General features: G+C 42.6%; 1 protein-coding gene across 9 annotated transcripts in view; it reads right to left on the bottom strand.

The window, feature by feature from the left end:
* Positions 1-284: 284 nt before the first annotated feature.
* snap91a (synaptosome associated protein 91a) overlaps positions 285-22,472 on the bottom strand; it is a 38,178-nt gene continuing 15,990 nt past the window's right edge. The window contains exons 3-28 of one of the 9 annotated variants that reach the window (XM_037454498.2): positions 21,861-21,936; positions 20,875-20,977; positions 20,321-20,414; positions 19,724-19,835; positions 18,782-18,888; positions 18,659-18,700; positions 16,130-16,191; positions 15,279-15,291; positions 14,939-15,117; positions 14,730-14,821; positions 13,749-13,763; positions 13,276-13,488; positions 11,820-11,891; positions 10,737-10,988; positions 9,061-9,144; positions 8,716-8,784; positions 8,245-8,373; positions 7,391-7,462; positions 6,326-6,538; positions 4,170-4,364; positions 4,059-4,077; positions 3,723-3,813; positions 3,331-3,411; positions 3,055-3,174; positions 2,842-2,930; positions 285-2,178 (exon numbers count right to left, since the gene is read on the bottom strand). In XM_037454498.2, the coding sequence (XP_037310395.2) occupies positions 2,850-2,930; positions 3,055-3,174; positions 3,331-3,411; positions 3,723-3,813; positions 4,059-4,077; positions 4,170-4,364; positions 6,326-6,538; positions 7,391-7,462; positions 8,245-8,373; positions 8,716-8,784; positions 9,061-9,144; positions 10,737-10,988; positions 11,820-11,891; positions 13,276-13,488; positions 13,749-13,763; positions 14,730-14,821; positions 14,939-15,117; positions 15,279-15,291; positions 16,130-16,191; positions 18,659-18,700; positions 18,782-18,888; positions 19,724-19,835; positions 20,321-20,414; positions 20,875-20,977; positions 21,861-21,936 (2,586 nt within the window). In that variant the 3' untranslated portion in view covers positions 285-2,178; positions 2,842-2,849. Of the gene's footprint in view, positions 2,179-2,841; positions 2,931-3,054; positions 3,175-3,330; positions 3,412-3,722; positions 3,814-4,058; positions 4,078-4,169; positions 4,365-6,325; positions 6,539-7,390; positions 7,463-8,244; positions 8,374-8,715; positions 8,785-9,060; positions 9,145-10,736; positions 10,989-11,819; positions 11,892-13,275; positions 13,489-13,748; positions 13,764-14,729; positions 14,822-14,938; positions 15,118-15,278; positions 15,292-15,858; positions 15,887-16,129; positions 16,192-18,658; positions 18,701-18,781; positions 18,889-19,723; positions 19,836-20,320; positions 20,415-20,874; positions 20,978-21,860; positions 21,937-22,472 lie in introns of those variants that run through there. The other 8 variants (XM_062565385.1, XM_062565386.1, XM_062565384.1 and 5 more) reach the window with 8 other exon arrangements.

Raw genomic sequence — 22,472 nt, 5'->3', positions numbered from 1 at the left:
CATCTGCTTGGCGCTACCCACCAACTTTATAGGGTGATAATATGTAGTTTGTCGGTGGTCAAACATCTGTTTGGCAAAGTCTCAGGATGAAATCCCAAATCTGCATATTACAAGCAATGCACTTTGAGCTTTTTGGGGGTCTAAGACCTTGAGCATTTGCCCACTTTACCAAGCTGCAATCTGGCCTTAGTGATGAGCACACTGCTGGGATTTAAATTCATAAAGAGCAGTTTCAAACTGACACGTCTGAAATCTTTGTGATGTGGAAGAAAATAAATCCTCAGTTCACTCCGTCATTGAATTTATTGCACCTCAAAGGGCTTACATGCACTGGGGCGGGCCATCATAAATAAAACAAATTCACAACTAAACAAAAATACAGTTTTAATTATTCAGTTATGAAAAACGTTTATAATCTCCCATTGTTTTCTCTGAATCATATCAGATTCAAAAGATCAATTGCTTATTTAGTCCACTGAAAAGACAATACGCAGAGCAGGGCTACAGCGCAGAGCCGCTGGTTACACAGCAGCTGTCCACATGCATATCAACACATTGATTGCGTTGTTAGTCTGCCGGAGTAGAGGAGCTTTGTGTTAGCAACGACAAAATGAACCACTTGGGACAAATACGTGTTCAGACAGAAATCACCATTAAGATGCATTTTTCAATTCATTTGCTTTAAATATAATATTGTCAAAGCAGCATTTGCAGCCGTAAATGCTGTCTCTCGGTCCGTCCTGTTCCACAGCAACGGTAACAATTGGTCAGTACAGCATCACGGAACTCAAAGGGACCCTTTAGAGTTTGGGCCACCCTTTGTGTGTAAACAGCATACGTTTTACGGTTTTCAAAAACTCGCTTTTCAAATGTTTCATGAAGATATAAATTAATTCGACACATTTTCTAGGCCTCAATGATGCACCCAAAGCCTATTTGGTGAGGAACAGTGAGTGTAAACAGAACTTTATTTGACTGCTACAGAAGAGCTTGCTGCTGGATGTTAATGTTAATTAATGCTAATCTTAATTCATTTGAACACAGTTTAGTATGGCAATGTAATATTGTTTTACACTAAATACTAAAAGGAATCATACTGACCTGGTATTAGTTATAAAGAAAGCACAGGCAACAGACATATCCACACGGGGAGAGTCAAACCTCAGGTAGAAGCGCGTAGTTATACAGAGGGATAGTTTGAGATTACCACTCTGACTTTTACAGGAGTTAATTGTAAGATATTTGCTTTAATAGCCATGACAGCAAATATTGATTGCTGTTCGAGGAGGATTATTCTAACAGAAAAATAACATGGAAATTTAAGACGGGGCGATCGAAGAAACACAAATAAGCCACAAGTTAACAAGAAAATGAAAATGATCCCTTGCTGTTCTGGTATGATTCAGAAGCCCATGGAAGTTATTTCTCAATAGACAGTCACCATGAAGCGGTACTTATATTGGTTTCCAAATACTTTCAGAAGATGATGGGAAATAGAAGGATACTCACACGACTTATTACAATTTCATGTCAGATTCACATTTATATTTCTCTTCAACAAACATACAGAATAGAGAAGCATTCCTCCCCAGAGAAATCTATGTACATCAACAAGGAACTTTCTGTAAACAACACACAACAGTTTTCTCCCGAAAAAATCTACCGGGGCTTTGTTTACCACTCTTCTCCAATCAGAGTGGGACAAAGAAGAGCTCCTCCCCCTTTATAAGGAGGCGGGACACATGTAGGGTGATGGGTGGGGCTTAGGACACCAAAGCACAACCATCACTCAACACTGGAAAGAAACCTAAACACATACTGTCTTTCACTAACTTTTGTGAACTTTTTTTTTTTGTCTGGGTTTTGCGTGATTTTGCTTAGACAAAAGACTGGTACATCTACATAAGCACTCGGTTGTATTTTTTTGTCATATATATATATAGATATATATACATATATCTATATATATAGATATATAGATATATACACATATATATAAATAATCCCTATATGTTTCACTTTCACAATTTGTGCTACCACATGACACAGGAGAAGGGGGGGGGTGGGGGTTGTTGATGGTCGGGTGGAGAAAAGAGGCTCTTATGGTAGCTGAACATCCTGAGATGTTGACAGACACCAGGTAAAGGTGAGAGGACCCTGCTCCAGAGAAGAAAGCAGCTGGAAGACAGGTAATAGAAAACAGTCACATTTTAAATAATGCAAAGCTGACAGACAGTGATTTAATTTGTGTTCTACTCCCATAAAAACTGATAGTGTGTTTGTATGGTGTGTATTTTTTTCTTAAAGAGGTTCAAGCACTACACAAACAGTCAAAAGAGTCCCGTATGGAGGATCTGGTGACATCGGTGAGGTTGCAGATTGCAACAGACTTTTATTTTATTAAGTGAGTAGGACTGCAATGGCCAACGTGAAAATGCCAGTGTTTCTGTACAGAGCCAGTTTTTGGTTTGACGGGATCTGCGCTGCTGTAGAAACAGGATCGCAGGACTACGCTATATGAAGATGAAAAACATCTCATTGTAACATGACGAAAATGTGTTTCTTAGTTTTCGGTAATTATACACCAAAGATAACATTCTGAAATGATATCATGTTTCATCAACAGATTCTCCCTCAATACGTAGCAATATACTGTTAGTTAACACTGAATAGTTGACACTGATCCATTAAAATCAAAAACAATTGTGACTCCTATTTTTGAAGTCATCCCTCAAGCGTCTATCTTTGTCATTTAAAAATATCATATATACCTCAATTACCACAGTATGTGACATACTGTTCTGCATAGACTATACTGCATGTTGGGGTAAAAGCTCTCACCTGGGGCATTATAAGAAGTCTTTGAGGTTAAGATCTGCCAAAGGGTCCTTTGGCTTCTTGGGGCTCTGGCTTGCGGGTCCTGGAGGAATCTGACAAAAAAAAAAGAACAAAAACATTTAAGCATCATTTCACGATAACATGAATCTTCCTGAAATTAAAAAAAAGAAATGTATTCATTATCCACTGTGGGCTTTACTATGGATGGTTTGTTACCGATGCTCCGGGCGGAGCTCCTGCTCCCCCGGTGAAGGGAGGTCTCATCATGGGCTGTCCCATCATAGGCTGCCCCATCAAGGACTGCCGCACAGGAGCAACCGGCCCACCTGCAGGAGGCTAGTAACACAGGAATAAACCCATAGACGTTTAAGGGCTATGCAGATGTATGCATCACAATGATCTGCATTTCACATATTTGTAAACTGCAATGGTCAATCCTGCTGATGGAAAGTCGATAATGGTTCTGGGGAGACTGCATGAAATGAAGCCCACCATGCCAAAGCCAGGCTGTGCGCTCATTGGTGGCACCATGGCTGCTACTGGGGCCCCAGGAGCTCCAGGGGCGGCACCGGCCTACAAAGACACGGAGAAGAGCATGTGTAAGATTTCAATAGTTACATTGGCAATCGCCATGTTCATTTTTGTCGTTTGTGATGTCTATAGAATGGTCTGTATTAATATACGGCCTTTCTTCTTTACAAAGCAACCTGCCTCACATTCACTCATTCATACAGGGATGAAGGCGTAGCTGCTGTGCAATGTCCTGGGCTGCCCGTCGGGAGCGACTTAGAGTTCAGTGTCAGTGCTCAGTGACAGTCACGCAGTAAAACGATTTTATTTTAATTACGTGTGATGTTAAGGTGTATTGTGGATGCAGTTCTTACCATGGGAGCTCCTGATGTAGCCCAGCTTGTGGGAGCAACATGTGGCATCCAGTTGGCTCCTCCTGTTAGCTTCTTCTCACTCTGTGGGTCCCTTATGAGAATCAAACACAGGGTTTTTATTCATCTAAAGGAACCCGTACAAAATCAAACGACTGCAGTAGTCACATATCACATATTTCCCTCTTAAAACTTGTAATGAAGTTTAAAACTTGAGTGTGGTGCTCTCCTAATTTAGTATTGAAGAAGTCCAAAAACACAACAGCTCTCTGGGAGCTGTGCATACACGCATACAAGCCGACACAAGCATAAAAGTTACATTTGTACGCATACACTTACTTTTTCTTCACACCAAGGTCTGCACAGAAAAAAAGAAAGAACAACCAGTTACACATCTATTACTTAGGAAGGGAGAGGAATGACGTCCCGACGAAACAAGCGGCTGTGTACCTCCAATCAGGTTGGCCAGCGACGAGTCCAGGTCCCCTCCAACAGGTTTAGCTGGGGGTAGTGGGGCGGGGGGAGCGGCTGCATTGCCCCCCGCTGTGACAGTTCCCATGCTTCCCGCTGTGCTTCCAGCAGTGCTACCGCCGGTGCTCTGGGGCGTTATGGAGGGCATCAGCAAGTCGCCTAAACCACCAAACACTTGGAGGGAGGGTTCGGAGTGACGGGACATCAGAGAAACAACACGCATTACAAACCTGCGAATCCCTAACCTGGCTAAGATGCAAGCAGAGAAGTGAGATTATGTGAGAGCAGTCACCACGGTGAAAGGGGAAAATCCGGTTGTGACAGCGTCAGTAATCAGCTGAGCACCTCATGCACAATGCAGGACCGTCCCGTAGATCTATTTCAGCATTCGAGTTAGAGCAACTGCACTCACTTGGTCAGCTGCTCTGCTAGTCTACACATTCATCTAAGGGACTAAACTGGCTGATTTGGGAATAAAGCACTGTTTTTTTAACAAGGTGTCATCGGATCTCACAGGTTTCCATTGCAACGAACCTATACAGACGCATTGTGTCGTTGACAGTTGGTTTAAGGTGTATTTGCTTCACTCAAACCTGCCTGACGCAAGTGTCATGTTCCAAATATGCTCATCTCAATTGATTTTAAACTAAATTTTATACACAATGAATAAGACCGATAATGTCTTTGTGTAGTATTATTTAAAAGGTTTTAATTGACATTTTGGTCTGTTTTGAGATTGAATTTAACTACCACTACGGAGATTGGCAGAAGCTATACCCTGTTTAAACCCTTTCAGCTAACTACTTCAACTGCAATACTTGAAGTTAACATTTTCCAGCATTAAACCATTCCAATAAGCTATATTTCAACACTAAGTACTTCAAGCAACCATTTTAACTCTTGGTTCGCTTAAATCACTATTTATGGATTACTTTTAGTAAACTATTAACGATACTGCTTGTCATTACAGTTTCAATATTGTTTTAACTATTTAACCATTACTTTTAGCCATCTGTTTAGCTCTAAGCTATATTTCAACTGTTTATCCATTGTGTTTAGCTAAAATCACGAAAGAATAAGGCTTCTCACTACAATGTGATGCTGTTTGATGGCCTATAATTTGTTATATTATAATATAAAAACTGCAGACTCAACTGCCTGCTTGGGCCTTGATGGCTTGTGTTTACTATAAGAGCCACTGCTCTATAACAAGGGTCCCCAACTTTTTTGCCTCACAGACCGGTACCATCAGACCGGTCTTGAAGGTGCAGCAGATTAACACTCCGAGGGGGAGGGATTAGACGCTCAGCACAAGAAAAATGCTTGTTTGACGCTTGGGAAGAATTGTTTCAAAAGAGAATTGGCGTCAGTCATTTTCAAAATCAGAAATGTATATATATACAGTACATATATATATAAAAGATATATTTCAACCCAGCGGTTGGAGACCCCTGCTTTATAGGACAAAGGGAAATTAGACAACAATACAGTCTGTCTTGTCTCATGCAGGAGACAATCTGGGGGTCATACTGCAACATGCAGAGATGCAGAAGGGAAGACGTCCAAACTGCACATGATGCAACGCACTGCCGGGTGGAACTCACCGGTTACAGATTAGAAGAAGCAAGCAATGACCCAGCAGAGTAGAAGAGGATGTGGAGAGAGGTGAAGTAGGAAATCAATGAAGCAAAAGATAGAGGGTGTGTATCGAAAAGAACAAATAAGACAGAAAGAAATAAAAAATGAAAGATCGCGGAGAGGTGGTGGGGTGAGCAGGAGGAGGAGAAAGCACAGCAATTGTGAATGTATGAAAAGTACAAGAGAAGAGCAATAGAAAAGAAAAATCATTGCCAGAAGTGCTAAGGTGCTGAGGAGTTGAGCAGTGAGCATAAAATATTTATGTATGAGGAGTGACAGCAGCACGGGTCAATCATGCGATAGTCAGGCTCTCAGCAGAAAATAGTTCAAGGTAGTTCAGTTTTAATGATGCACCGCAGATTAATGAGCATCAAACAAGTTACCTGTGCAAATATCAATGAATACTTGTTGAGATTCTTTAAGATTTTAGAAGGCATGACAATGAGACAAATTACCTAAATGAATATAGGGGGAAAAAAAACATCATAATTATTTACTTGAAGCATCAAAGCCACCAGAGGGCACCGGTGTAGTGGTTCCAGGGTCTTGTGCAGATGGTACTATTGGAACCTTAGCCGGTACAGGCGCAGCTGGAGAGCTGAGGGATCCCAGAGCATCAAAGCTGGATTCCAGGAGGTTGTTCTGCAGCGGGGCCAAAGCTGGAGCCAGAGGCGGGGCAGCAGTGGGAGCCAGGGTGGGGGACATCAGGCCTGGAGGGGATAGCAGACAGAACTGTGATACGTAGCACTGGTTTCTGACTCAGCTGAATTCCACGGGGAACACTATGAACGTGATCACTGAAACAACAGGAGGCACACGAGACGTCTCGGGAGCTGGTCCCCCTTCTGGTCCCCCCCCTTTAAGACCGCACGTTTTCAAACCATTTACAAGACCCAATCTTATTAAGAACAATACGTAGAAAATGTGATACATTATCTGAGCAGGACATCGCAAAGCATACCAGAAGGAAGTAAAAAATGTGCATGATTTTTCAAACATTCAACAATTCAATATTAAAAATAGATCAGACTAATCAAGACAAATCTGAAATAACAAATAACAAGTCCTGCAACACATAAAACTGTTTACTACAATATCTTCTGAAAAATTTCATTTTTATTGATATATCAGTTAAAGAGGCTTTTGATATTTACATTTTTTTGATAAAATTGTACCATCATTTCAGTAGAATTTTGAATGCAGGACATTCACATCATGGAATGGAGTATTTCTACATCGTTGTACTGGTATTGTTAATGGATCTGTTTTTTGACATCCCTTTGACGGACATTCTGCAAACATTTTCAAATGAGTCCGACTCCAGTTGGAACTGGTGTGTAATAAAATGTCCCTGCCAAGTCTTTGTCATTATTCATTTGAGTGCAATTCCGTGCAATTCATTACTTCCTGCATGATTTCTTAATCTGCATAAAACATTTCCATCGGCCGTTTGCGAGCATGAAAACGTTTTGCAATGTGCTGACATCTAATCACAATTTGCTGCTCCGCTCAGCCTTTGTAATCAAACCATTATTTCCATAAAGACAGAGGAGGAGATTCACCTCCCAGCAGGTCGTCCGCAGGCCCTCCAGGAGCAGAGCTCTGCGTCTCCTCCACAGGGCTGCCGAAGGAGTCTGCAGGGCCGTCCAGTTATCCACGACGCAGCATGGGGGCAAGAAAGGGGGGGAAAGGGTCAGCCCTGGACCTAATGCAGGGGGCATATCATGTTGACATCAACTATGCAGAGCTGGTGCTGAGGGGAATCTCTCCCTGATTATCATTATCATTACTGTGACTTAACACGCCGCCCTCCTGTTCTACCAACCGCAACAGCCTTTGTTTTGAATGGTGAGAGCAGTGCAAGTTCAGCACGCGGGTTTGCTTTAATATTTCCTATAATAATGGTTGAGCAAGAAAATCTGAGAGACGTAATCTGAATGATATCAATTTATGCAACAGGTGCAGCAGAAAAAAAAACTTCCGAATGTTTTTCTGAATTTTGACCAATGTCCCATTGTTCCTGAAACTACTACTAAAAGGTTTCATCTGGGTATCTGTAACAATTCTCGTGATCCGTGATCCCACGATATTTCACCCAAGCTCCAATGGTGCAAATCCCATGCAGGGTCCAGGTAACTCTCCCCTGAGAACCATCAATGTCAACAAAATGTGTACCAATCCATCCACTATGTCGACATGCAAACAACTATCTGATAGTTACTTTGGGTCTGAGGTGCTGAAATGAATTAACACCTGGAGAACATCACACCATCTGGACAGCCTCACGGGTATAAACATTAACTAAATCATTTACTGTATCAAATGAGAAATACATTAGGAAATAGTACGATTATACAATGCACACGGTCAAACAGCTGTAAAAAGATGTGTGCGTTTATGTTTGGATGTACAGTACCCAGCAGGTCAATGACGGGGGCGGGCTCTGCTTTGAGAGGAGAGGACGCCTCTGGGCTGCAGGTTGCGGCAGTGGCGATGACAGGAGCGACCTCGGCGGCAGCAGCAGGAGCTGGAGATGCAAATGAGTCTGAACAGAGACACGTGCAGAGACAAAAGCAGTAAGATTAGATTAAATGACTCCCAAGGCAGTGTGACAGTGTGACAGTGTGACTAGATTCATCACCAACAGTGTTATCCCAAAGAGGAGAAACTTTGCTCATGAACTTGTATGCCTGTTCTGAAAGGCCTGCAGACATGCATCTCTGCATCTCCACTGTGTATCCACAACCTCGAAGCGTGCACCCTTTGGGACCAGTACAGGACTAGTGTGCATGTGCATGCGGACACCATGAGCTGTGGCTGGCTGCACACTTTGTGAAAGAAGAAATGGAAAATGGTGATGCGGTAAAGATAAAGCAGCTTAACTCACCGGTCACAATGTCTCCAGGCGGAGCCAGCTCGGGCAAAGGAGAAGGCCCGCGTGAAACGGCAGGCAGGTCTAATTGACCAGCGCAAGCGTGAGGCAGAGTGCGAGAAAGAAGGAAACCATGGAGCAAAGTAAAGTGTTAGCGCGGCAGGTAGAAGGACAGCTTAGATAGAAAGAAGCCACAACGACAATCCAAGAGTTTACATGCACAGATCTCATGCCACTAATGGGGACAAACCAAGACATGGGGGGGGGGGATAAAAAACAGTCAACAGAGGAGTGGACGTATGGAAACCAGAAGAGGTGAAGAGGTTCCACACACAGAGAAATGGTTATCGACTCCTGTACCTGCACCAAAAAGGTCTACGCTAGGAGTGGTAGCGGCTTTGGATTCTGTGGTAGGGCTTTGCTCAGGCATAGAATCAAACATATCTAAGAACAAGGACACACAATCAGATGTGCATTCAGATTTCAAGTCCAGTGAATACAGAATGATGGATTAAGAGGAGAGATGAGGGGTTATTAATTGGGGTAAGTTGCTGTGTATTAGTTCAGTGCGATGCAAATTTAAACAGTGCAAATGTTAAAAGGTCATATTGCTAAATTTCAGGATGAGGATTCCCGCTGTTCGCATCCGTGACTTTAGATGTGCTTTTGCTCGTTTTAGGCTTAACGTCTACAGCCACGTTAGTGGCTCCGTAGGGCTGTACGTAATGAGTTAGATTTAGAGTTAGAGTTCTCACAGGTTCACATAAACCGAGCTAAAGTACTAATGCTTGCAAAGTAATATTTACCAGGTTAGTTTGATGAGTTCAGCCCTTTAGCTTGCTGACACTAGTAAACTAGCAGCAAACACAAATAACACTAATTTAAATGTCTAACAGTAAAGGCCAAAAACGACTAATGGCGCAAAATGTAAAGTGAGATGAGTCCCCCCCCGTGGGGAATATGAACATCCGCTTCGTCTGCAGGTTTGATGTCAATCAATCCAACAGTTACCGAGATGCTTAAGTCTCGACCAAAGTGGTGGTACGATTACAAATGCAAAATGGCTGGAAATACATCAGCCCATCCATCTATTATCTATGCACATCTGTGCAGGGTCACTGGCAGCTGGATCCCATCATAGCACATATTGGGCCAATATGAAAACTGACATTGAGCAATATTCCATTTTAACTAAAGTGCCTAAGCTAAAATAAAGCATTCTCAGCTGTCAGTATGTAAAAAATTGGTCACAAGCGGGGAAAGAAAGCTGTTTTTAACTTTCATATTTAGCAGGCTGTCTCTTAGTATGTGTCACGGTTTGGGCTCTCTTCCTGTTTTAGTTTGAAGTTTAATGTCTCTTGTGTTCCTGGGTAACTTCACTTCCTGCCTTGTCTTGTGATTGCGTGATTGTCTCCACCTGTGTCCAATCACCTGCACCTCCCTTGTGTATTTAAGCCCTGTGTGCCTGTTGTCCCCTGTCGCGTCATTGTCTAAATGTACTTCGTCGTTGGAGCACGTCTTTGGTTTGTTTGTGAAATAAAGATCACTTTAACTGGAAAAACTCTGCGCTTGAGTCCTCCCTGCATCCTGCTTCAGCTGCGATCGTGACAGTATGGTAATCAAGACAAGTTCAGCAACATCCATTTCCTCCCCAGAGGCCAAATTAACACTGAGAATTTGGTCCCCAAACAATATCTAAATAATGGACTATAATAAAATGGCATACACAATAAATGTCATTTTAAATGTTTTTCAATATATAAATTTAGCAAAGGAGGTCAAGCTGCTTGATTGACATGAAAAAATGACTTATATCTCCAACAAAGGCATCATGGAAAATACAAATAAAAAAACAATTCTGAAATGTAGGGACTGGGTATAGTAACATTGCCACTACTGTCTTCATCATCATCATCATCATCATCATCATCACTAGCAAGAGCAACACAGTCATCCTCAGTATCAAAACCTACATCATCATCATCATAATGCAGGGAAATGCAGTGAGAGGCGTAATGAGAGCGAGAGGACTTTACCACCAAAGATATCTAGAGTCGGAGCGGCGGCAGACTCTGTGTTGGTGGTGTCGGTGGTGGTGGTAGTGGTGGTGGTGGAAGAAAGGGTGGGGGCAGCGGGGGCAGCGGGAGCAGCGATGGGGGCGACGATGGTCGGCGCCTCACTAGAGGTGGGAGGGGTGACGGCGGAGGCCTCTGTGTCGGCGGGCATCATGGCGAACAGGTCCAGCTCTTGAGCGATGGCCCCACTCCCCTCCGTTGTAGCGAAGGGGTCTTCAGGAAGAGCGGCACGGGGGGAGGGGTTGATTGATGGGGTGGGAGGGGGCGGGGGATTTATGATTAGAGAAGAAATTAAGGGGAGGGTGAGCGGATGAGGAACAGGAAGGGGGGTGTTGGGTTTGTTAAAGCAACACACACTGTACAAAGCTAAAAAAAGAGATTTAGCACCTAATAATAATAGTAATTAAGCAAACTGCTTTCTGCTTAGTTGAACTACACAGAGACCAAGACCAGGGGAACTATTAAAAACAAGCTCACAGTGATATAAAAAAAACATTTACATAGTAGCCATTTCTAGCCAGTTGGATACCTTGTCTTTTCTTTTGTGATGCAGCATGTTAATATGTTGATGTTCATTGTCTCAGTTTCGACTGTTGCTAAACGGTTAGATAATGAGTGGAAAAAGTTTTCCTGGTTTTCTTTCTATACAGCTTAATAATGGAGGTCAGAATAAATGAAATGGCCAGGAATGACATTGAGGGCCCCGGTCATTCTCCTGCTATGTAGAAAGCAAAATAAAGAGACTAAATAAACCTATTGAAAAAACATTGAAAAAGAAAAAAAAGCTTATTGTCATGGTGTATCAGGGTTAGGTTAACTACTGCACTGTGCTTTTTACTGCAGTATTCATTGGGTAAATATTAGGAGGAGAAGAGTATTTGAGATGAGGGAGGAGCGGGTTCATGACTGGGGCATTAAAGCGGGATTTGGGTGAGACAGTAGGCCCTGTTGGCTACTGTCTCCTATGTCAGCAGGAGCAGCTTTGATATAATAAAAGCAACAGCTTTCACATCCAAACACACCAATACACGTTTTGTCACCCACCAGATCCACCAAATGCATCGGCAGCAGGGCCCGCGGCGGCAGGACCGTCTCCTGGGGAAGGTGCAAACGCATCTGGGGTATTGCAGACGCAAAACATAACAACCGACAGACACAATGGATGTAAGGAACAAAAGATGAGTAAACATGAACAGGGAAACAGAAATGAGAGGTCAGCATCAGGAAAAAGCAGAGAATACAAGAAATATGCAGCCCAGGTCACTGCAGCAGAAGACCTGATTGGATCAGTCACGTGGCGAGTTTCAAAGGGCTGCATAGTGCTGCATTCAATGAGTGCACCACCTGTGCAGGTTTGTGAAATGAGGCAAGTTGTCACAAGTGACTTGTACTCTGTGACAACAAGGGGAATGTCGAGGTCAGGGATGGACAAAGTCTCTCTTTGAAAAAGAAACTCAATTGTTTCTTTTCAGCAAATATTAAAATGATAAAGCCAGATTGTAAATTTAAAAAATCCAGCTACTCATCTTCTTGACATGAAACTGTTAGTAGGTCATTAGGGGAAAATCATTAAGGGTGATGAATAAAACAAGCAAAATTCCTAAAATACCAGTCATAATAGCAGATTGATTGTATTGCAGTGGGTTGACTGTGCACGATTATGAAAAAACACTTCAGTGAATGTTTACAACTTATTAATGTCAAAACTCATTCAAATCTTCTTGGGGCAATTATACAGCCTCGAGCCAACCCAGAGAAAAACAAGCAATCCACAATACTGGCTCATATTTTTGCAATTTGTGCCACAAATGATACACTCTTTGCTCTGTGCTCAATGCTTAGTTGGTGTACATGGTTGCAACGGAGCACGAAGTATAGAAAACCATAACATTCGAGTAACAGCTGAAAAACACATAACCGTCAAATCTTTGAACATCTCAGAAGGTCATTGAATAACGCCTATGATTGTTCTGAAGATGTTTCCTTCATCCTTCATACCGTGGTAACTGGATAACGAAGATTCTAATGCCTGATATAAAAAAGTGCAACTCTTTTGGTGTATATCAGGACATTTCTTTCAAATATTTTATGTTTTCAAACTAAATAAACCAGGAAATGTGCCATTTACTGTAAAATATAGTAACTTAGGAACCACATTAAAAATATGTTTGGGCAGCAGAAAAAAACTACCCACATGGTTGGAGGAGTCTTATGGTTTCTGGCAATGCCGTCAAACAGCATTATGTATTTCTTAAACAAACCCATGATTTTTTCAAAAACTGCAATTATCTCTTACTAAATATAAGATGTTCTCTTCTGTTGATCAGATATAATGGAAATACATGAGAGGTACATTGAGGCTACATTTAAATAAATGTTGCAAATATATTGCATTTGTATACATCTGGTTAAGAAAACAGTACAGGTGCTTGTTGTTGGAAAGCCAGAAGGCTGCCATGCTGAGTATCCTGGTCTATATTCTGTCTTTGACCAGACTGACCTCCGAAAAGGTCCATGTCAGCAGCTGAGGCTGGAGCTGAGACGGGCAGCGTGGCGGGTGCCGGTGTGGCTGCAGCGGCAGTGACAGCGGCAGTAACAGCGGCAGTGACTTTGGGTGCCGGAGGTGCAGGGGCAGCCACCACTGCATCAGCAGCATCAGATCCTCCCTTCGCTAGGAGAGCTTCAGAGGCTTCATCAGCTGCAGGCGGAGCTGCTATGTGGATAAACCCCCGTAATCCAAACACCACGGCCCAGTTAGAAACGCCCCGAAAGAGGGAGACAGGAGGCAAAAAGATGGGGAGGAAGGCGGTAGTGTGAAAACAGAATTGAATAGACAGTCTTAGCAGGTGAAAAGGTGAAATAGCTTGATACTAAGACAATAAGAATTTAAGGTAGAAAGTCAGGTGAAAATGAAAAGCCTGAAGGAGTTTCCCCCATGTTCTGTTTACAGCAGAGTGCGAACAGAGGACTCACCCTCAGCCAAAAGATCTGTGAAACAGACAGACAGAGAGACAACACATTATTTTGACCCATGGAAATGACCTGATGAAAATTCGTATTCATATTTCATTTGCAAGCTGCCAACATTAGTCAGGAATCAAGTCAGTAAAAAAAATCCACATGGGCCGATAGTTAAGCCCAATAGCGCTAAAAGCACCTTCATTTGCTTTGCAGTATATTTGGACTGTGGCCATCTTCAGTCTATCAGTGGAGATAAGGGGCTAAACAGAGAGCATGCTAAAGAGAAACAGCAGCTTTATAATGATTATAATATACATAATCACAGCCAGATTGTTTCAGCTCATTCTCCACCAAGTTCCACTTGATATTAGTACCAATAACTTTCCAGAACAGACCATAACTTTGATTTGATCTTCTTCCAGACTTGACTAAGACACTATTAGCTTCTATTAATTTTACTATGATATAAAATTGCTCTGGAGGGACTTCAAATCAGTGAAAATTGTCCTAATATCCAAAGATTGTTAGTTGACATTAAACAATGAAATTAAAGTCTGTCAAAATGCCATGTCATCCACTAATACTACTTACTCTGTACATACATTTAAGTTTAGGAAAATCTATATCTATTTTCAGTGCATAAAAATGGCAAAACTGTGGAACTAGCTTTAACTAGCTAATGCAGTTGACCAGTCGATCTTGAAGGCAGTACCAGTCAATCGTGTGGCATCGATAAAAGAAAATGACGTCACGTCACACATGCGCTGTGTGACAAAGTCTGCAGGAGAATTCAACCAAATCATTGAGTTAATGTTAGCCAGCTAGTTGGAGCTGACAAAATAAGATGGCAACAGCTTTTTCAAAAATCTACAGTGAAAGAATTGCAAGGGGTGAATCTCCCATCACTACAAACTGCAAAATTGTGCTTAGCAACCGTAACTAAGGTGGTCGGGGCCTTAATGGTCAGGTTCTGACGGAGCTCAAAGTTCTCACCTCCCCATCCAGTCGTGGAGGATGTTGCTGCTGCACCCTTTGCTGATGAGGATATGGGGTCTAGATCCAACAAGAAGCCATCATCAAGAGCACTAAACAAAAAGAAAGAGAAAGCGAGAGGGCTGATGACGGAGGCAATCCGTCTCAAATGCAATTTTGACGCTCAAATATTGATGCAGCACATCGTAATGTTATCGAGCGACTCTTACTTGCTGATAGGAGTGACGGCGGGGGCTGTCGCGGTGGGGGTGACAGAGGGCGGAGGAGGTTTGGCAGGTGGCCCGGGTCGAGCTGGGGGCCCACCGCCAGGAGTAGGAGGGGCACGCCTGGCCGGCGCAACAGCGGCAGCAGCTGCCGCCGGCACGCTGTTGTTGGCTGTCGCATCCTGCTGCAGAGAAAGATCCTCTTTTAACGGAGTTATGTAAGCAGCTTCAAAACATCTGAATCACCTCCTGTTTGTCTGCAAAGATCTCAATAACTTTGCTATATATATACACGTAAGCAAAGACTGCTATTATTACCGCTAGATTGTCATGAAACCCAGCTTACCTTAGTGGGCGACCTGCAAAAACAATGACAGCACATGAGTTAAAGAGTTTAAAGATGCACATGGTGACACATAATGGCTTACACTGACATGGGAGGCAAAGTGACAGCTTAACTATCACTGTGGGGTTTGTTCCAGGCAGCCAGCATTTTAAAGCAATTACACTCAGTACACATGTGCAATTAAGGGACGTAAGTCGCACGGCTTAGCAATAGCTAGCATCTTAGCCTCTGCTTCTTTTGGACAAAGCTTCCCTTTCAACATTGCAGACAGAAAGTGGGAGCTGAATGTTTCGAAAGTGCATGCGTCTAAAGCTTTGCAAAAGTCAGGGCTGATTGTGCAGAGGATGAAAATGTTAGAAGGGGCATCAACTAAAGTGCAAGGCTTATCAATGTTCTTGATGACATTGACAACAGTGATGCAAATTATGAAAGGTCACAAATGAGAGCATCACGTACAAAATAAAAAGTATTTTTTTTTCCGTAGAAATGGTTTTTGAGCAGGATAAAAGTTGGCAACAATACAATTGTCAGGTGCTTGCTCAGATGTAATTTCTATAAAATATGGTCTAAATACAAGTCCTTTTCTTTTTGATACTTACTTATCCTCTCTGAATTGTGTAAATGACACGGTAGAGTAGTATAGGGGAATAGAAAGAAGAACATTTGCAGTAACACAAAGATGAAACAGTCAACCAACCAAGGTTCATGTTGTACTGCCAAGCTAACAGACCTTCAGCATGGACGCAAGCATTACACTGTGTAATTACAGGATTATTGACGCTCCAGCTCCGTGTTACTGCTGGTAAACAATTCAAACGAGAAACAGCTTGCAGATATATTGAGCTACTTACGGCTTCTTCCCCTCCAGCGTGTTGAGGTGGGTCTCCAGGGACTCCAGAAGACTTTCTGGGGCCTGTAGAGCAATAAATAAACAAGGTGAGAAGAACAAGGACTGTAAACGTTGGGAATGGTTATAGAGGACTGGCAGCACTGATTATAACCCACAAGAAAAGAGAGTGGACCATATAGTCAAATAAAAACGTAAAAACGCCGGAATAAGAGTTGTTATATAAAACCATTCCCTTTGCAGCACCTTCTGCTCAGGTTGAGGTCATAGTGGTTTATCTTCTTCATCCTCAATGACAGATGTCCACCAACATGGGTTAGTTACTGTCACGGTGAGGCCAGGCCTCCTGCTGGTATCATGTGGAGGGGCGTGGCTCCAAACTGAAGCTCATGCTGACACCTGCTCAGGCAACCAAACTGCATTCAATCAACCAATCACCTGGCAGTATCTCTACCCCGGTTCTTCATCCACTGGTCACCAGATCGTTGTTTGAACTAACCTGGTAGTGACTACGCTTGGCTGCTCATTTGATAGGCGTTTCAGAGATATTGGCTTATTGTATATTCTATTTGCAATACAATTTACAGTACAAAAATCTGATGCTTTCCTAATTGCCAGTTTGATTTGGGCCTGCTGGATAGCAATATTTTTACGAACCAAATGTGTTTGTAGCATTGATTTTCCACAATTTAAGGGGGGGGGGGATTAAACAGGGTAAACAAATGTAACCGGTGGCAGAAAAGAAAACAGGGAACAAAGTTCCAGCCAGTCACGAGGCAAAGCTGCAGGCTCGACCAAGCTAAGTAGCACGCTATCACCTGCCGACATGCAGTCACATACTGTAGTTTGCTTATTAAAAGGTCAAAGTTAATACAGAAATTAAAAAACATGACGTATTCACTTTTACAGACAGATGTCTAAAATATGATCTGAAATGACGGACCTAAATCTGCCTTGACAACACTTTGACAAAGCCAGTCGGACAAAACAATGTCTCTTGTTTGTGCTGATCTAAATCCTCCAGGAGGGAATAAGAGTGGAAAGTGGTGACGGGAATGAGATCAGTTCAATGAAGTTTGATGGATCTGGATCTGGAAGACTAATAAGCAGTTGCTCACCCGGTTGCACAAATAAAACCTCATCTCACGTACAGTATTCATGTTTTAAGACGGGACTCTTAGATATGTAGTTAGGGCTTACGGAGTATTACTTGAACCACTGGTGCACTATCGCTAGTAACAAAAAGGGAAGCATCATTCAGACTAACCAACTATTATAGAGATATTACTTTGCTGTTATTTCCAAACATAAAATCAGATTTGACCAAAAATCAAAGTAACATTTCACTATTAACAGTGTCAGAAAACTGCTGCAGGATTGTGTGAAGACAATTTTTTTTTATCTGAAACAAAACATCAAGAGTATTTTCAACTAAAACGGTTGAGGTTGACTATTCTGTTCACTTATAGTACATGTAAACGTACAATTGGGTGCAATCTGTGCAGGTTGCATTATCTGTCGTTCGATATGAAGTTCAAATTAAGCTGAGTTAATCACCACTTGGCTCCATAGTAATGGATCATCTCAGCTAATACATTGGATCGTTACAGGTTATCAACCCCCCCCCACTTCTATTTCAAGTAGTCTACAGTGTCACATTGCAGTTTGTTCATTTCGGCATGCTCAAAACAATTAGCTTTCTGTGTCCCAACAAGCCTGATTTTAATCAGAGTGCATCACAGCGCCCCCTCTCATGCAAGTCATCCTTACTGCTACGTCCACGCTCTATACAACTGTGTTACAGCCATAGAGCTTCCACAGAGGATATGTGTAGATACCATTGAACCAAATCAGGAAAACCACAATAGAAATTGGTTCTGTGATTCTGGGAATCACATCGAAAATCTAAAAAAATAATAATCAATGACCCAAAAATCAGGTTTTGTGAAAACTCTTCAGCACACCTTAAGGATAACAATCTGCTGTCCCATGAGACAGCATGTTTGATTCAGCAGTGGAAAGCAGCCACGTCAGCAGCATTGCTCGGCACATCGTCTCTTTCAGTCACATGGTCCCACTTCACCAGAGCGGCCCAATGTCTGACCGCCGCGTGTACGCTCGCTGTGCAGTGTGCCTCATTCAAAGGGGAGTTCATAATGTTGGCCTTAGCTAAGCTGTTTGCTCCCAAAAGCTAGCCGTGTGCTCGCTACTCACACTCTCGGCCTGAACGATCAATCTGCACCTCTGGAAGTGAAAGGAGAAGGAGGGGCCCGGGGATGGAAGTGGAATTCCTTTTTACGACATAGTGTGGCCGTCAGTGAATTTCACAAATATTATAATCTAATAATGGTGGATGTAGCCAGGAGAAACAACAGATGGTAGCTTTTTGACATTTACACGACATGCACATGTACAGTTACGAAAAACACAACACTAACATGCTCTTGTCAGCATGTCGCCTTAACAAAAGGAACAAGGAATAACAACTCACTGTTAACAAATAGTTGGGAGGAAAAGCCTCAGTAAATCTTACCTGAGTGAGTTCAGGTATGTCATTTTTGTCTATCCCCACTTGCTGTAAAGGAACAGAGTGACGTTTCAGTGCAACAGGTACTAAGTAGTACAATGTTCAATTGCTGTCAGTAATATAGACTACCTCAGCAATTTTGAAGAATTCTGAAACCCGAGTCATCCGTGTCAGGAATCTTTTGTAGATCTCCAGCCCGTCTTTACACTGGCTTCTCTTCATCTGGAAAAACTTTTCTGGATAACAGAGAAATGCCAAACGTGAGTGTATATCTTTGTTGAATTACATCTGGGGAAATTCATTGTTCGTTCTTTTGGTCAACAAATCCCCCGAAACATCCAGAACCACCATGGAAATTATACCGGAGCACCGTGGTTTTCCACAAAATGAACTGAAACACATCACTGAGCCACACCGTTGCTCTGGGTTACAAGTTCCTGACTTCCTTACTACGAACACACACTGCGGGTCATCGTGTTCGGCTGCTGGAATTATTCACCAGAGCACCAGATCTCACAAAACAAGGCGACTGTTTACTTCGACTTGAGTGACGTGTGCTAAGAAATACAGACGTCACCTGTTCTTGTGGTATTTTTGTCCTAAATTCCATCACATAACTTGGAGCTAAGTGCAAAAGACAAGTTAGGGAGGTTGTTAAATGACTATTTAAATAGAGTGATTATGTTTTTAGAAAATGAATAATAAAAATGATAATGAATAGTAATAAGGCCTGTAGCCTTTAGAGGGATAAGGATTCCAATTAAGTTCTTCTGGATATATTTTATTCTCTACTTCATTCGATATCTATCATATGAATACAAGCATTCAGCTGCATGATGTGCCACCACCATCACCAGACGTGTGGCACGGTCGTACTTTTGAACTTTTCTGGAACATCTGGGCACGATAACTGCCCAACGATATCCACAGCACCACCACCGGTATTGAGCCGATCCAAATTAAATGGAAGAGCGCATGTGCGAGCAAAACACGTGTGTCTCTTTGTGGGATCGAATGCAGGCATCATTACTCCGGAGTAGTTTCCCGGGCGGGAGAGTAGTGGTTCATTACCCAGCAGGTTAATGATGCCGTCGTTGTAGCAGGCGTATAACTTGATCAAATCTTTGAAGAGGAGGAGAAAGCAGGCATTTATCACCCCGTTGTTCAGATCCGGTGCTTGCACCTGAGGACAGAAATAAAAGCCAGGATGAACAGCCTGATATGGATTTTGAGGATGAACAGAAGGAACTCAAAATAGATTTTAGGCAAACAACAAATTCACTTAAGCAGTGATAAAAAAAAGCGACCATACAATTTCAGCCAAAGCAGATATTGTTACAGGTGATGATGTGGGTCATCTCCGGTAGTCTCTAGCCTTCCTATTGAAGTTACAGATGCATAATTGCATAATACACAGTGAAGAACAAGAAGGGGGAAATCTGCATCATTCGTGTACATTTTTGTTTCACTGATGGAATACACAGTTAAATTCAACCCTGCGACAGTGGGCGTCAATGTGAAAAAAGGGCTATTATTGGCACGTCTTTGTAGATGCTGCTACAGCATTAAGCTATGTAAAAACCGAGCTGATAGCCTTTTCATCCACTGTGCTTATCCCCAGGGAGATTCATTAACCTCGTTTTGCGACTTTGCTTGCGAGTCACTCACTTCAAAATCCAGCAGCGCGTCGATCTGGCTCTGCAGGGTGGGCATTCCTTTCAACAGCTTCTCTACTGACATGGTCCTCATCGCTCCGTCCGCTCTGAGATCCGGAGGGAGGCGGAAAGAAACGGAACATGTGAGAATTGAGCTGCAGCTCTCAGACAGAATGACTCGGATCCACATACTGTTTGTCCGTCAACACATGGGATACCTGCGTGTACCTGTCACACGTCCTGTATTATCCACCCTGCAGTTACATCTTTCAGTGCCAGCTAATGTAGCCACAGGGACCTTGTGTCGGCCAGATAAACAGAGCCGTCCACTCTGAAAGCATGAGTAATAACCCACTCTGTATTCACCTACAGTACGCGGCTATACTGCGTGCACTGAGTGCAGTATAGCCGCGTACACCAGTGGGATGTGTGTTATTCTGATAGATGTGGAGGGCGAGTAAGAAGGGAGCATGTGCAGGTCACGGGTAAAGTGAACCAAGTAAAAAATCAATATAAAGGCTGAAATAATCATGCGGCTTGACGTCACGAGGAATGATGAATCGTTACCCTTTCTTGACTCGACCAAAGTCAAAAGCCATCTGTCTGTAGGAGAAGGCCTTTTCGTTGAGATAGCGGCTGTAGCGCCTGATGAATGTAGAACTGTCGTAGCCTGAGGAAGAAAGAACCCACGCGTAAACACGACAACGGGGGGGGAAGAGTTTCAAAATGTCTTTAATGTGATTGTAAAGAGTCTTTTGACCCTAGACCCTACCTGTTATAAAGATTTGGGCGATAAAATGTCAAACGTGGAAGTGGATCTCTCATCTCTTCAACCTTGTTGACATTGTTGTGAGAGCTGCATTGAAAGATGCCACCATACGTGTGCCTATATGCTAAGCATGGAGCTAATGTTACGCTCCGATTAGCTTAGCATAAAGTTCAAATTAGCGGGAAACGGCCAGCTCGGCTCTGCCAGAATCCATTTATTAGCATCTCTAAAACATGTAGCCTACATATAATTATAGGATCAGGCTGGCGGTTTCCCCCTATTTCAGACCCCGTGCTAAACGAAGCAAATGGTCTTTAACGGAAAGATATGACAGTGAAATCAATCCGTATATAACTTTTTTTTTTCTATATGCCTAAATAACCACACAGAGCCAGAAGTCTGTTAGTGGAGCTTAATGACTGGAAGCATGGAGGAGACAGATTATAAATTATAAAATGTACTGTTGACGAACAAAGATACCTGAAACTTCAGAGATGTTGGCAGTAAGGAGTTTTAATTAATTAGTGTTTAAAATGTCTAAAACGTCACTCATTTGCTTCCTAAATACTCCCAATACTCCAACCACACTAGATAACACCATTACCAGAAAAAAAGACTGACTGTGTGTTACATGTATTAAATGGAGGTGCGAAAGAGAGAGCGCGCGTGGTACACAGAAATATACACGGGTAATTCATTTACAAAAGAACGGACACAATGAAGGGAGGACAAGGACGGGAGGACTGGGTGAGTCAAAGACAGGGAGAAAAGAAACTCCACCCACCGTGGGAGCCAGTTTTGTCCAGGAAGTTGCTGAGGTTGAACAAGGTGTTTCTAGATGCCAGGAACTGCAAGAATCTCTGCAGGGGACAACAAATAGGTTTTCTTTCTCTGCTGGACCCTGAATGTCCGAGGGGGGGGAAAATGGCTCCAATTGAGGCGAAAAAATTGCTTAGTTAGATGATTCTTTATGAAACGCACCCAAGACAACATGGTGCCGGACAGATCTTTGATGGATAATAAATACCAACGGAACTAAACTATTAAAAAATATATAAACCAGAATATACAACACACAGTTATGAATAAACACATTTTATTCCAGCAGTCATAGCCTGTTATATACCTCCACTGTCATGTCCTAACAGAAGGCTCCATTTTAACGTGTAAAAAAAGGAAGGCTTCTTTAAGGTTCACACCCATCTCAGTAGAGCCGTTCAGCGCTTCTAGCACTAAACCTGTGAAAGCGCCTGCAGCAGGAATGGAATTAACACGAGAGGTGTAATTCTAGGCTAGTCTTTTTCATCAGGGGTTAGCGAGACATCCAGCATTAAAGGAGCAATAAGGCAGCCTTTTTCAGTGGGAGGGTGTGAATATGAATCCGACACATGAAGGG

This window comes from Pungitius pungitius, chromosome 11 (genome assembly GCF_949316345.1).
Source record: "Pungitius pungitius chromosome 11, fPunPun2.1, whole genome shotgun sequence".
NCBI lineage: Eukaryota > Metazoa > Chordata > Actinopteri > Perciformes > Gasterosteidae > Pungitius > Pungitius pungitius.
This window is presented reverse-complemented; position numbering and strand designations above follow the sequence as displayed.